We start from the raw sequence: 15,810 nt of genomic DNA on the forward strand, positions 1-15,810 counted from the left end.
TGCCTCTGCTGCCGCGCGCCAGTGCCTGGCAGCCAGTTCTACCGGCACCGTCCTAGCGCGAGGCCACGCACATCTACGCGCTGGGACATTCCATCATCACTGGTCAGGACTCGTGTAGAGGAACACCATCTCCTCCACATACGGATCACTTCTTGCATCACACTAAATGCAGTAATGAGCGAAAAGAAAGTTAGGGGCACGCATAAGGAATACCCTGTACATTCGAAAAAGGCATTTTTATTTACTATCGAATACAAAATGCGGACTGGTTTAGCATTCAACGCAACATATAATTATGTTAATAAGAGAAGTACTTCTTGGGCCGTATTCAGCTCATGTCTGCTCATCTCTTATCCATGTGGCACCGTATTGCAGTACGGGTGAGATCTCCAGTGTTCCACCGTTGAAAAGAAGATGTTCCAGCGCAGACTGGTCCGTCTTGATGCCATTCAAAAGGGGGACAGTGAAGGAATTTTCTGTCCTCGTCATTGCTGCAACGAAAGAGGTTCATGACGATCGTTCTCTGTTTTTATTTCACTTGTGCATTTGCCTTACGGGGACTATGAAATTGCGCGAACACCCCATCAAAATTTTTGCTGAAAGCACTTCTTCCTGCCGAGTAACTCCCAGGCGTTTTTTTTTCCTGCGCCGTTTTCTAACCGCGCACACTTGAAGTCGTCTCTGGACCTCCTCTTCACTTCCTTTTTGTTGTCGCGCTCTCCCTCTCGCTTCTTGACAATAACACGCGAGGCCCCAACTTCCTAACTACGTTGTGGTGGAGCCAGGTGTAAGAGCTCCGTATGCTTGTCAACTTATCGTTCAAATTCTCTCGCGAGAAAACCATTCGAAAGTAAAACTTCCGTTGTGTTTCCAGGAGCGTCTCTTCCTCCAAATAAAAACGAGACAAAAATAATTTCATGATCCCTTTAACAAGCCGAGGGAAGTACGACAGAGCAGCAAGGAAAATTCTAGGAGCTCATGAAAAACTTTTGAATAGGTGACAAACATTCTTCTCGTAGGTAACATTTCCTTGAGTATCAGGAGGAGACACGAAGACCTACAAGTTCATTATACCTGCTCGATTGCCTCTTACTTTGCTAATCATGCAGTAGAAAGGTATATCCTGGTATGGGATTCGATGCAGTGCTAGCGTTCACATTTCGTTGTCTTGTTGATGGCATGTAATATTGTCTTCTGTGCCCGTACGTTTTGCAGCGAACAGAGTCGCTGTAGCGTTACACGTAGACGACGAAGGAGGCAACGAGCCCAGTGGTTTATCCAGAGTCACAAGCACAAGGGGTATGGCGAAAAATTTGGGGGCGGGGCATTATTACAGTTACGTTGTATCAGCTTTATGTATCATTACCTGTAAGGGTTTGTGATTATGTTGGCCTTGGCTTCCACTAGGGGTCGGTGAGAGCAGTAGTGTCTGTTCCATTAAAGGTTTGTTTGTCAGTCAGTGCTTCGTGTGTGTGTCGTCCTTTCGTGTCCCCTGCACTGGGGTTTTATCGCTTTTAAAATGTATCATTACCGACATGCGTTAGAGCCGAGATAACACTGGCCCCTCTGTAGGGGTTGCACAAGGAAAAAACTTTGGGGTATTGTCATACATTAGGGGTGAGTTGGGGGTGCATGGGCTCTGGATAAAGCACTGAACCAACCTCGTGCTCAGAACCCCAAAAGTCGTCTGAGTTCCAGTAACTCCAGCGACCCCATTCTGTTAATGAAGTAGTTGGTCCCCCCCCCTTTCTATGGTTATTACACCCGTGATATGTGAAATGTTGTAATCTGCTTACGTTTCCACCTTGACCTCCCGCACTTGCATCCTCTTTTCATGAAAGCGGTTAATGCAGTGAAATTGCCCTGGATTGCCCTGAACGCAGAGTCTTGCACTAAAGGAAATAATGTCAAATAAGAAAGAAACATCGGTTTAGGATCATTTATGCTGTTACACACGTATATCATTCTTTATCATCATCTACCAGATAGCTCGTGTTGGTATACGGATACCAAATTCCCGATAGAAAGGGAGTTTTTTGGAACCGGAAGAGGCCCTCCGATTTCGACTCTGTGTCGCTGTCAGCCAATGAGAGCGCAGCCCGCTGTGACAGCTGTTGGGAAATGATACCTTATAGGTACCAACGACTCTCTAAGCATGAAACGGAACCCCTTTCCGAATTCATCTCATGAAATGAATTTGGCGAGCAGACAAGATGTCACAGTGACTCATTCAATTCCTCCCATCTCTCATAGGTGCCGGGAACCGTACCATGGGGAGGCGTCCATTTCACTGAAACACTTCGAAGGACGCTCCATTGCCTGACGTATAGGGAACCGGAGTCGGAGTTCACGATTCTCTAAACCTCTCTAATGCATGCAGTTCTAAAGGAAATAAAACCGTTCCGACGTTCCTGGCACGTGTAACGAGTTTTTCGGTTAACCACAACTTTAAAGACAAATGAAACATGACTCTGTTTCCGTAAAAACACGTGACCGTTTATGCCGTGCTGTCTGGCTGTTTTCCCAGGCATTTTTTTCCTCAGACACCGCAAGGTAAATGCCAGTACAGTTCCTTGCGAAGTCGGCCCAGGACGCACGAAGTCCCTCGAAAAACGTTCTGCCGCAGGGGCTGGCAGATCGTTCGGCAATAACACGCCACCAAGGAATCAACAAACAACAGTGCATTGACATACCAGGGGAATATGTTTTACTACTAAAATTCTTATGCTACAGGAACGGCGTGCCGCTGACCACGTATCGCTCCGGCCGATCCGGTTGACGCCACCAGCCAAGTGACTGGCACTCCCATTGTCTCCCGCTACGACACGGACTGATGTCGACCTCACTTCCCTCTCTTTCGGGGTCGCCAGAGGAGGCGAGGGATTCTATATGCCCGTGCAGAGCAAAGACCTCGCGAGGACGCTAGGAGTCGCTGATGCCGTAGTCTCGTGCGAGAAGGCGTGATGTTTGTGATAGCCATAGTCATATAATCTTTGTCGCAGCCAAAAAGAAAAAAGACGAAGGGACTTTCACTGCTCCTCTAGAGCGCAAATGAAGGAAGAAATGCAATTTTGCGATATCGTAATCTGCTTAGACGCTCTCAGTACGGCTTAAAAAGGGGGATACTGACGGACTCACGTTCTCTCTGAAGGAAACCGGCCGGGCACTGGCAGTCTGCGAAAGCTAGAAGTCCAACGCTGCCACTTGCGTGGAACGGTTGACCTACCATGTTGGTGATGGGCAAACGCTCTTTCACTGTGCGCCATTTGTAGTTCTTTGAGCGGCCACCTGCAAACGCCACAATGCAAGTCAATTCACTGGCTCTCCTGTATGGTGAAGCCAAGCTTTAGTATACCATGAGGGACTGTTTTAATATAACGTTCACAAAGGAGCACGCATAACATGGAAAACTATTATTTACACAAAAGTAATGATTTCAATATTTCAAAAATGTCGTCGATCAGCAGTTCTTTAGGTGCACGAGACAGCGACGTCTTATCGTTGTTAAGCTATGTTCCATCTGCCGGGCGGGTGCTCTCGGAACCGTGAATGGACAGCAGCAAAAGTGTCCGCACTGCCAGTCGCAGTACTCTCGAGATAATGCCGGGGCTGAGCCTAACGAGACTTCCACGCGAGGCAATCGTTTGTCTCTCTCCGCCACGGACCTTCGTCTTCTTCTTCACTTTCATTGGTTGGTCGTTGCCGTCCGTCGTCGTCCGTCACGCAAGGCGCGACTGCTTATAGACAGTGTGCCCACATTTGTGGGGCCGATAACGGCAAGCCCTTTTATCACCACTACCACCACCTCCACCATAGACGGCGGTCATAGACGGCACACGAAAGCGGTCTTCCGTAGGGTGCCTCAATACTCCCTCCCACTGCACACACAGAGAGATCTAGTACTTCGGCACCTTAGGCCTCTGGTGGCCACTTAACGACCTTCTGCCGTTACGGTTGCCGTTGCGCAAGCTCGCCCGGTAGTAAGAACGTAGTTTTACACGCGCCCAGCTACCGCTGAGGCACGGTTTTCATGTTTTATATGCAGATCAAACAAGACGGTGATCTTCTCTGAACCATCTGAACTAATCTAGGACGGCTTGTTAATCAGCCCAGTTGATATCGTCCAAGTACTCAGTTGCCTTCAGGGGCGGATCCGGACCAGTGCTTTGGAGGCGGGGGGCGGGTTCATTATCGAAGCGCGGAGTTGGGTACGGGAGAGGAGGAAAGCTAATGTGTATCCTAGCGTTTTGGGGGGATCGCCCCACGTGGATCTGCCCTGGTTGCCTTGAGGGCTACCTTAGTCCTTCGTCGCCCATTACATTGCGTCGCATGCTGTCGCCCGTTTCCAGGACACTTTGTACCGTGTTTCAATGGGAAGCGGCTGCTCATTGCTATCAAGTACGGAGACAGCGGAGAATCACTGACAATACCCTCCATCTCCATATTTTTCTTTTTAATTCCAGCTCCAACTCCAACTGATAATACGGTGTCAGCACTGCCGCGCTTAATAAAAGCAAGAAAAGGACAGACGTTGGTGACATCTTTTCGGATAGAGAGGCATCGTGCGCCTTCAACCCATTCAGACGCTTGCGGGAGTGCTTAAAGGGACAGTCTCGTACAGCCGGGGCGATTCTGAAACTTAGCAAAAACTATATTCACGAGTACTGTACACATACAACCGTCAAAGTTTCATTCAGAGTGACGAAGTCGTTTTCGAGAAATCTGTCGAAACGTGCTGTAATAGCAGACGACCAAACCTGCACCAGCCTTCATTACACTCTCATGCAACCTCACTCACGCATGACATCGGCCTGCGGGTAAGTCGCACATTGGTTGATCGAAGAGCAAAGCAGCAGTTTGCAGCTGCTGCCGTTGCCATGGCAGTTGCAACTTTCAAAAGGATCTTTGGTTGAGCCATCCCCATAGGTAAAGATGAGTGCGGTGCGGGTATACCCGCGGGTACCGGCACAGATTTGTTCTTCGCGTGTACACATTTCCGTGTCATCGCGGGTTGCGGGTAAGGTGCGGGTAGACCCGCACTGCCTCTGCGGATTACGCGGGTACCGCAATACCCGCAGGCGCAAGACCAACCCGTCAGATTTTGCTGTATGACCCGTTTCATGGCGATCATTTGGCCCAAAATACGAGGGGTGTTCAAGTCAAACCGGGACTTTCTCTCTCCTGAGTGTGCAAATGGCTCGCGCTACTTCTTTTTCGTCATTTTCACACGCGACCACCACGTGGTGGTTCAAAGTTTGTGTAAAACAGAAGACACGTGCTGGACAAGATGGCCGACAATGAGGTGAGCGCGCACCTCGAACAGCGTGTGGCGGCCCGTGGACGACGACGGCGACGCGCCCCTGCTGCCGCGCGCTACTGCGCCTGGCAGCCAGTTCTACCGGCACCGTCCTAGCTGAGGCCACGTCCATCTGCCCGCTGGGACATTCCATCATCGCCGGTGAGGACTCATGTAGGGGAACACCACCTCATCTACATTTGGCGACCCGAACGTCGTCCTCCACATTTGGTGACCCGAACAACGAACACCATGTTCGGGTGTAATTCGGCCACTCAACATCCTAAATTCTTCGGCAAACCAGCAGCGAACCACCCTCTAGCAGACAAGGCGCACCGGGACCACTGTTTCACCGGGGACCCGCAGGGAGACAGAACACAGCAAGCTCAGTTTACGGTCTCCACCTGCTTCATGACGGTCCTCCCCAGCACTCCTCTGGCGACAATCAGCACGCAGCGACTCACTCACTCAGCAACAATCAACACTCGGCAGCAATCACTCAGCAAGCACTCAGCGCACTCAACAAGGGTTCAACGCACTCAGCAGACACTCAACACAATCAGCAACTACTCAAGCACCCAACCACTCCACCAATCGGCAGTCACATCTCATCACTGGAACCCGCCCGTATCGCAGCGCTCCTGTTCCCGCCATCCCGCTGCATCAACAGCCACAATCGCAAGCTGTGTCTCCAATCGTCCACCATCCACGAGTCGTCCTCATTCTCCTCTTCATGCAGAGTTGTGCCTAACTCGTTACAAGTAACTCGTTACTTGGTAACGGTTACTTTTTTTGGTAACGAAGTAACGATTCAGTTACTTTTAAAAAAATTGTAATAGTAACGGAATCAGTTACAAAAATTGGTAACTCGTTACTGTCGTTACTCGTTCCTTTTCTTCAGCGCGGGGGAGCACATTTCGGCACTCTGTGTGGCGCAATGCATGCAGATTTGACCTGCGTGACGTGTGACTCAAAGTATTATTGCAGTCCCCCTTTGGATGTGTTGTTGTCATTTCTCTTGTTTTCGTAATCTCCGACCATCACTCCTTCCCAAGAATGGCCACCAACTGTGCTATGGCTACAAAAAACGCGTTTCGACTTCTAGCCTTTTCTTGCCTTTGCTAAGCTTCTGAGTGCTCTAAATTATGACGCAGCCCCTCGTCTGTTTTTGGGAACCGTTGGTGATCGGTGGCACGAAAACCAGTGTTTTTTCTTGTGTTTTCGTAATCTCCGATCACCTCACTTCGGAAACAAGGGAGAAGGACCAGGCAAACTTATATAGACTCATGGTAACGGGCCGAGAGACACGGAACACGAAGGACGGACGACAAATTTCGAGTATCAGCTTCTTCTGAAGTACAATTCCTTATTATTAAAGAGTTGAAGGCAAGTGACGGCATGTTCGTTGGCTCCTTTAACTATGCTGCGGTAACGTAAAAGTAACTTGTTACCTGTGAGTAACGAGAACTCGTTACTTTTGTATGTTGGTAACGAGTAACGTATTTAGTTACTTTTTTCTGAAGTAACGGGTAACGGTATTTAGTTCCTTTTTTTCGGTAACGGGCACAAGTCTGTCTTCATGGTATCGACGCGGACCTCAACCGCATGAACGCTCCGCGTCTGAGGGGGGGAGTGATGTGGCGGCCCGTGGACGACGACGACGCGCCTCTGCTGCCGCGCGCTACTGCGCCTGGCAGCCAGTTCTACCGGCACCGTTCTAGCTGAGGCCACGTCCATCTGCCCGCTGGGGCATTCCATCATCGCAGGTCAGGACTCATGTAGGGGAACACCACCTCCTCTACAAGCAAATTGTCATGAAGTTTCTCGTGAATGAAGGCGTAAAGTCATCTGAAATTCACAAAAGACTTCAGGCTCAGTATGGCCACGATACACTTAGCCGTAGCAAAGCGTTTGAGTGATGCAAACGGTTCCGACACGGCCGTACATCAGTGCAGGACGATCCTGGCCGGGGCGGCTCAGAGCCCAGTGTCAGAGTTCCTGAGAACATCCAACTTGTGGAGCGCCTGATCCTCAAGGACCGACGAATAACATGTCTCGAACTGGCTGGAAAGACGGACCTTTCTGTGGGAACGTTGAACACTATCATTCATGAACACCTCCAATTCCGGAAAGTTAGTGCCCGTTGGGTCCCGAGGCAGCTCTCCGTGTTTGACCGGCAGAGAAGACTGGAAATCTCCCAAGAGCTAAGGTACGGTTTCGACACTGAAGGACAGTCGTTCCTTGATCGGATCATCACGTGCGATGAAACGCGGGTGCACCATTTCACTCCTGAGTCTAAACGCGCATCAAAACAATGGAAGCATCCGGGCTCGCCAGCTCCCAAGCAGTTCCGAAGCATCCCGTCTGCGGGTAAGGTAATGGCCACGGTTTTCTGGGACAAGGCTGGCGTTGTTCATGTTGATTTTCTGCCCAGTGGTACCACCATCAATAGTGCATATTACTGCCAGGTTCTCAGGGATGTGAATAAGGCGCTGAAGCAAAAGCGGCTGGGCCTCATCAGCAAAGGAGTCCTCCTTCTACAGGACAATGCACGCCCGCGTACCGCGCATCTCACGACACGCACCTTACAGGAACTTGGCTGGGAGTTTCTGCCACATCCCCCTTATAGTGCAGACCTCGCCCCCAGCGATTTCCATCTCTTCGGGCCACTGAAGGCGTTCCTTGGGGGCCGCCACTTCAGCTGCGACGACGAGGTCAAGAATGCGGTCCGATCATGGCTGCTACGCGCCGGTAAGGCGGTAGCAGCAAAAAAAAAAAAAAAAAAAAGTGCGGGTGCGGATGCGGGTTTAGCCAATGACATTACTGCGGATGCGGATGCGGGTCGTGTTCCCGCGGGTGCGGTGCGGTTGCGGGTACGAATTTTCATGCCCGTACCCATAGTCTCATCTCTACCCATGGTCTCCCCTTTGCCGTCGAAATGGGGACGCTCAGACGTATACAGGGTGCTGCACGAAAGAGTGACCCCTAATTGATAAAAAAAAAAATCTACGTGAGATGAAAGTTGGAAACCCTGTGCAAGACACTTGTGAAGGTTTTTGCCACCCCAACAGGCGTTTTCTATGAGTGAACTTCATTAAGTACTCTAATTAGCGTAATTAAACTCAAGAATTTACCAAGGAAAGGTAACTTTTTTGCATAAATTAGAAAGCCCATGGCCACATCACACCATTTCAGTCACAAATACAGGATCTTCGACAATGTTTCCAGAAAAATTGAACACCCGGAAACACGTAACCATCGGCCGAAAAACCTTCGCTCCTCAAGGAGTGCTCGTCCAAGTTGCCCTGCCTAAAGTATGATGAGGAGGAAAGGACAAGGCAGAAAACAGCACAGAACATCCGATATCGGTGATTATCAGTAACTGATGGCTGCGAACAGATAAGCTTGCGAAGACAAAATGCGTGATTGGGCCAGTCTCCGCTTTCCTTAGTTTTTTTTTCTGTTTTTCATGCTGTTTCCACGTGCTGTGGGAGTGTCTTCGGGCCTTGCCGATAGCGCCAGCACTGATGAAATCCGAAAACGCGCTTGCAGAGATCGCAAGATATCGTGTGTCAAATAATTGGGGAATAGTTGAAGAAACTTTAAATTAACGATTGGAATAGCATGTTGTGGCCAGGAGCTTTCTAATATAACGCAAAAAAAAGTTACATTTCCTTGGCAAAATTTTGAGTTCACTTAAGATAATTAGCATAATTCACTCCTGCAAACCGCTAGTATTGGTGGCAAAAACATTCAGAAGTGCCATGCAGAAGGTTTCCCATTTTTATCTCACGTAGATTATTTTTAATATTCAGGGGTCACTCTCTCGTTCACCAGCAGCATGACTGAGTGGGCTAAGGCGTCCACTCGTTGGTGGTAACCAAGGTCGTGCTGAAGACTGGGAGGTGGTGGGTTCGAATCCTACCGCCGGCTGTGCTGTCTGAGGTTTTCCCTGGGTTTTCCGAAGACTTTCCAGACGAATGTCGGCACAGTTCCCCCTGAAGTCGGCCCAGGACGCATACTAACCCCCTGTCCCCCACTCCTTTCTGCTATCCTCTCTCCGTCTGTCCACATCTGTACGTCGCTCATAGCCACAGTTGCTTCGCGGCGGTAACACCCAATTAAAAAAAAAAAACCTCTCGTGCAGCACCCTTATATCCGCGAGCCGAGGATGTAGTCCGTGGTGGATTGGCTGTGGGGGTTTCCGAGAATGTCGCGCATCGGATACGTGGAAGCTAAGTAACGTGATTTCTTTCCGCAAGCATTTAATGCGTTTTTTAATTAAACACGCACTCTTTCTCCATGTACGTCGTCAGCGACACTTCATTTCGAAACGTGTGCAACGGGGAGTATATTGGAAGCGCGCGTATTTCTTTGGTCGGAGCTGTAATGCGTTCGCGCGCGCCGATGACGGACGACTTCAGATTTTTCATTGTGGGTGGGGTTGGCCTGCGACTTTTAATTCGTCTCTGAGGATTGACATAGTTGTTCTAGACCAGCAAGTAGGCCATTTTTTTTAGAATGTGCGTCTTTCGCCTGAGAACTGGAAGAAAATGTACGAGAATTTCCGCGGTCCCCAGTTACTTCTGAAAGGAGTCCGCTCACGCCGGTGCATAAGCGCTCTAAAGCAGACGATTTCTGCACCCAATCACGGACTGCCCCACAGGGCGACGTAGCCGTACTTATTGTTGCCAACACATATCGCGGTATGCTCTGTTATCTTTATCAACTTAATTCGGTTATTTAATAACAGTGACGTGCTCTGTCGGGTAACATGAGACAATGGATGTTCTGGGGCTGGAACACATAAAAAGGACACATACAAAACCTCAAGTGCCTAAGAAATCAATGATGAAAGAAGGAAGTATCTGAAAAGGATAGCCAGCTGAATTACCGATCTGGATTACCGATCCAGGGTCCCCCTTGGAAGTCGCTGGGGAGGTGTGTTAGCTTAGCCCAATAGGTAGAGCCCTGGATCGGTAATCCAGCAGATGTGTGTCCGAGTCCTATAACTGGCTAACCTTTTCAGAGACTTCCTGCTTTCATCGTTGTCGGGGGGGGGGTATATTTATTAGACGAAAAGAAAAAAAAAAACGGGAGAACGGTCAGCCAAACGAGACGTCGGCTTGCTATCGTTGTCGGGCAAATTCGCAGTATTCCATTTTTACCAATGGGCAATCGAACGGTACACTTTATGAGAGGGACAGCGGGTAGAGACCGTCCATTTAAGTTATGAGATTGCCCACGCATAGAAACACCCACGCTACTATGAGCGTTCAAATATGTTGCAGTCTATATTGTTCAGCAAAATTTTTGGAAGATGACCTGCAGCGGTGCACCAACGCTCAGGGTCGCTCCTGAGCAGTTTTTGCAGAAGGCCGACGCTGTGCCACAAGTTGCATGAGAGGGTGTTGGGAGGGTTGTACCCGCTTGCTGGGTGTTCCTCAGACGTAAAAACGTCGAGGACTTCGAGGTTGGACCATTACACATCAGAGAACGTTACACGGTTCTACTGCATCTCTGTGCCCATGCTGCGTGTTCTCTGCACGATCGTGTCATAATAGGGCGACTCCCGAAATTGTAGGGCTTAATCTAAAAAGTTGCTTATGTGCCCTGATGTCAAGCTTTACATCAAGCTCGCGAGCTTGATCGGAACACAGGGGTGACACAAACCCGCCATTGTTGTAACTACCCTCAAGCGGTTGCTTTTCGCAAAACCGCCATCTTGTCGTGGTCACACGTCATAGGCAACGTCATTTTGAGGTCATGTGACTTCGTTTTCACGTCGTTTTAGCGCTTGCCGACATGTTTCCGCATGATCGTTTGGCATAAAGTCAAGAGCTCAACGTATTTTGCCAGCGTAAACTATACGGTGCTCCGTCCGCGAAGTCCCATTTCTCATTAAGTACGTCACATCGGCACGTGTGTCTTCTTAACGCGGGGTCGTCATCACATCCTTGGAAGTGGTCAACACTACGGGCCCTGATGTACACAACTGCAGGTTTTACTGCGAGATTATCGGATAAAAATAATTACCAGGAACGGAAAACGTTCAAGACGTCGCACAGAAAGGGCAAACGCGTTGTTTCCAAACGGTTTGGCCGCCGATCACGAGTGCGGCCAGCTTTAAAGGGACTATCGCATCCGTCCTGGTCGATTCCGAAACTGTAGTGCTTTTTTATCCCGCGTTCATCACTGATAATAACGCCGAAAACCCTACGCGAATTGGCAGCGTCGTTCCTGTGTAGTTTGATATAAAACTTGGCAAGAGCAGACGACGCATTCCTGGATTCCCTCTCTGGAAACGTCACGCGGACGAGGCCAATCACTGCGCGCCCTTTCACATGGAGAATGCCAATCACGGAGCGGCCGGAGGGGCCTTGGTAGCCTTGGCAACCGACCGACAGGCGGGCGGGCGAGGCGGAATTCTAGGGGACGGCGTCTTCTCTGTTACCAGCTCGCGGAATGTTGTTTCTGGTTAACGTTGAACGTGTTCGTACAGTCAGGAGCGTAACACCGTGTTTCACGTAACATGGTTACGTCTGCACTCACACTGGTAAGCGAAAGTCAGCGTATTTACCGAGGACTTTTCACTTAGTATAGTGCGATGCGAACGCCAAGAAGACGATCTCGAAGACAATCGCCAGCGCTGCGCTCCCATTCGTGCGCCTGGCTTACGTCATCATCCTGTTGGCTGCAGATGGAATGCGGACTTTTAAAACTCGTTTACTTAATATGTAAGCTGTTTTCGGAAGAGAAATTTGGCAAAGTTGACTCTGAAGCGGTGAGGAACATTACCCTATCGGTATCATACATACGTTCCCGGATGCGATAGTCCCTTTAAGGTCGCGTGCACGGTGAGGCTTGCTGTGACGTGTGAACATGACCTCTCCAGAATGCATTGCGTTCGCCGAGCACGCTTTCGTCTATGGAGCAATACATTGGATGGCACCCCTGTGGTTCGGAAAGGTGTTCTTTGTCCTTCCCTGGGAAGCTTTAGGCCGATCACGTGTCAGGGGTTCGTTTTTACACTAAGCCACACCGGCACACTACACTGTGCTGCACGAAAACGACCAGCAAAATTCGCCAGACCGGTATGGCCAAATGGGCAAAAGCATCCCTTCATTGGTGGTAGCCAAGGTAGTACTGAGGACTGGGAGGTGGTGTGTTCGAACACTACCACCGGCTGTACTGTCTGAGGTGTTCTCTGGGTTTGCCGGCAGACTTTCGAGAGGAATGTCGGCACAGTTCCCCCAAAGTTCGCCCAGGACGCGCACTGATCCCCCTATCCCCCCACTCCTTCCTACTGTCTTCTGTCCATCTGTCTACGTCTGTACGCCGCTCATAGACACAGTTGCTTCACGGTGCTCACATGGATTAAAAAATCCGCCATCTGACACACCATATTCCGTGAACAACGTTAGTGTGCTGTTGTGCTGAAATTTCGGCCCACGTAAAAAAAAAAAAAATACAAAAGAAAGAAAACCAGGTGGGCGAAGTTAATTCACAGACAGACCACTATGGCGTCGCTCATCATCATAATTGTCTCGCGACGTAAAGCCCCGAATTATCCAGGTCGTTGCATCTAGAACAGATGCGCTATCTTGTCTTATCACCTTCGATGCGCTGCCGTTTCTTCTTGCCCACTGATGCTGCAAAAGCGCCACTTGCAAAGCAGGAACGCACTTTCCTTACCACTCCCGACTTTGGTTAAACGTTGCTCTCTCGAGCACGCTCTTTAGTGATGCCTGTGTCGTTGTGGAAAGATCTGGCACATTTGGCGACAAGCTCGCTATACTCAAGCAAACTGCGGGCGATGTGCAGGCAGTGGGAAGGAGACGCATTGTGCAAGTTTGTGCATTTGGAACATTTTGATGACTGCATGAGCGACTGACCGGTGTATGAAGAACGTCTTTCCGCGTTTCAAGTCGAGGTTTATGCCCTTGTTAACATCAGTGGTGGTAAAGTGTATGCTTCCAACTGAGCTCCACAGGAGTACTTTTTTGCTGAAGTCATTATAAGACCCAGAAGAAAAACCATTTGACTCCAGAAAGAATGAAAATGACATGTTCGAGTAGCTTAGACATAATACACGTGGACGACACAGCCAACTTCACCTAGATACAGAAAGCCTGCTTATTCGTTAACATGACGTAACAACTAAGAGTCAGCCAATTAGGATCGTGTTTTCAACGGCAGTAGCCAATCACGAACGTGCCACCGAGCCACGAATCACAGTTGGCTTTATGGGCAACTGTCGTCTGCGAGTGAACGTCCCCCGTCCAAAACGGAAAAATAAAATACAGCACAACATGGTCCCACATTTTTTTTTTCATGACTGATTAAAGGGTGTTGCACTTTTCATCTACAGGTTCAAATTTGCGAAGTTGGCTGCGATGATTTGAGAGTTTCGCAGAACGATGAATCGCGGTACCAGACGAATTCTGACTTTATATGTCGACGTAGCGAAGGAGGGAAAGGAGGCAAGAAGTAGGCTTTCTGTGACTAGGCGTTGGCACAGCTCTATAGTTGGTGGTTAACGAATGATGACCTATCACCACTTTCAAATACCGGGGTAACTTTATTGATACGCCAGTCTTGAGGAACGTCACCAGTAGCAAGATATTACGTGGAGGTTATTTCAAGGAACGAGGGAACGAGTGTGTTTTTCAAAAATTGGCATTAATTAGTTGATATTATCCAACTCCGGAGGAGAAGTTAACTGCATATTATCGGTTAATGTTAATATGTTATGTGCGCAGGCAATATTTTCTATTCGCCGGAGATAATAAAATTGTACATGGGTCTTGGGGGTGCAGAGTTGTTTTTGATGAAGGCAGATCCATTAAATTTCTTCAATGCTAAGGGGTATATATAGGTCATCAGGAACAAGGATGAAGAAGAGGAAATACGCGATGTGTTGTTCCTTTGGTTAGTAACAACCCAGAATTCGGAAGGTTTACAGATAAATAATGTAGGTAAGCTACGATTAAATAAAAAGCGCTTTGCTTACGAAACAGCAGTGGAGTATGAGTTAGCAGCTTCTTGATACGACTGCCAAACAGCATGAAAATGAATAAATTTTGCATTGTAGTGTAGGCATTTTTGTTTTTATTAGCAAGACGTTGTAGGCAATGGTTAAACCATGGCGATCCCATGGCACATCTAATATTGCCAATATGAACCTACTTATCAACAAGAGATTCTGATTTGAGATATATGAAGATTTTGAGATATTATATAGGACACGGAAGAAATGATATGGACAGAGATGCGCAAGACGGTTTAAGCAAGTCATGCAGTTGAGGTATGCAATGCTGATAATCAGGTGACCAATATCAAATACCAAAAGAATATTTTCACAACAATTCCCGAGTGATACCCATACTGTTTCAATTCGCTATAAGATTCGACTACGCAAGAAAAAAAGCAAGTTTCTCGTAGCAATGAGTACACCACCTTAACAGCGATCCACTGTGCCGTGACGATACGTAGAAAATGAAGGGAAAAGCTCACGGGCTTTAACACCAGGTGATAAACACGTTTCCGTAAGGACAACTATGTCAGCAGATGTAGAATCAGCGCAAGTAACGGACAATAGGATGAAATGGTTACCTTTTACAGCTCCATGGCGTGCGCTCAGTCCTGAAACTGCATACAAGGACGCTTTTAGTTACTTCCTGAATATTGTACAACACTGTATACTGGGTGTTTCACCTAACGTGTCACAAATACACATTACAAATCTACTTGTCTGAAAATTGTGGAGTCAACGATGCCAATCTTCAGCAAACCTTTGTCATGACATACGAACACTTTCACCCTTTTTCAGCAGCAGGAAAGAGTCATCTGAATTCAACTCCAAATTTTGCCAAGCCAATGTCACGTTTTTCTTTGTTTTTGCAAGAAGCAGGAACCGCATGTAGGATTTTACGCATTTTAGTTAAGACGCATGCACTATACCGTATGCGAATACCTCAGATTGGCCAGTTCCTAATCAGTGATCACACAGCGATACAGAAGGATTGCTGACACACAGCCCTCTTCTGTAGCTCAGTGGATAAAGTGTTGGTTTGTGGAGCTCAAGATCGCGAGTTGAAACCAGGCCAGAGCGGTAGCAATGTGGGTGTGGTAAAATTGCATCGAGCACCGTGTGTCGGATATTTCCAGCGTACGTCAAAAGAACCCGAGTGCTCGAAATTATCCGCAAAGGATGCGATCCTTTGCAACCCATGTTAGACGGTTATCTGTTCTACTGATCACACTCTACACACTTCCTCTTTCACACACTACGTTTACAGGTAGGTCACATGTCTCCACATTTGAAGCAATGTAACGCCACTACTGCAGACATGATACCTGTATCTTCCACATAACGAAGGAAGTTTCCCTTGAAGACAAATTTTGAAACACAGAAAGAATTCTCGTTAATGAAGCATGCAGGAACGGCGTTCTCTGGTGCGGACATTGATGTCCTCCGAGACCACAATAGTGAGTGTATTTATTCCTCGAAA

The 15,810-nt window shown here is 48.4% G+C and overlaps 1 protein-coding gene across 3 annotated transcripts in view; it reads right to left on the bottom strand.

Moving 5' to 3' along the window:
• Positions 1–210: 210 nt before the first annotated feature.
• The window catches only part of LOC135385204 (CRISP/Allergen/PR-1-like), a 50,938-nt gene continuing 35,338 nt past the window's right edge, over positions 211–15,810 (bottom strand). For all 3 annotated transcript variants that reach the window (XM_064614405.1, XM_064614404.1, XM_064614406.1), the window contains exons 7-10: positions 14,912–14,947; positions 3,139–3,288; positions 1,797–1,892; positions 211–491 (exon numbers count right to left, since the gene is read on the bottom strand). In XM_064614405.1, the coding sequence (XP_064470475.1) occupies positions 334–491; positions 1,797–1,892; positions 3,139–3,288; positions 14,912–14,947 (440 nt within the window). In that variant the 3' untranslated portion in view covers positions 211–333. The remainder of the gene's footprint in view (positions 492–1,796; positions 1,893–3,138; positions 3,289–14,911; positions 14,948–15,810) is intronic.

The sequence above is a fragment of the Ornithodoros turicata genome, chromosome 2 (assembly GCF_037126465.1).
Source record: "Ornithodoros turicata isolate Travis chromosome 2, ASM3712646v1, whole genome shotgun sequence".
In the NCBI taxonomy this organism is placed as follows: domain Eukaryota; kingdom Metazoa; phylum Arthropoda; class Arachnida; order Ixodida; family Argasidae; genus Ornithodoros; species Ornithodoros turicata.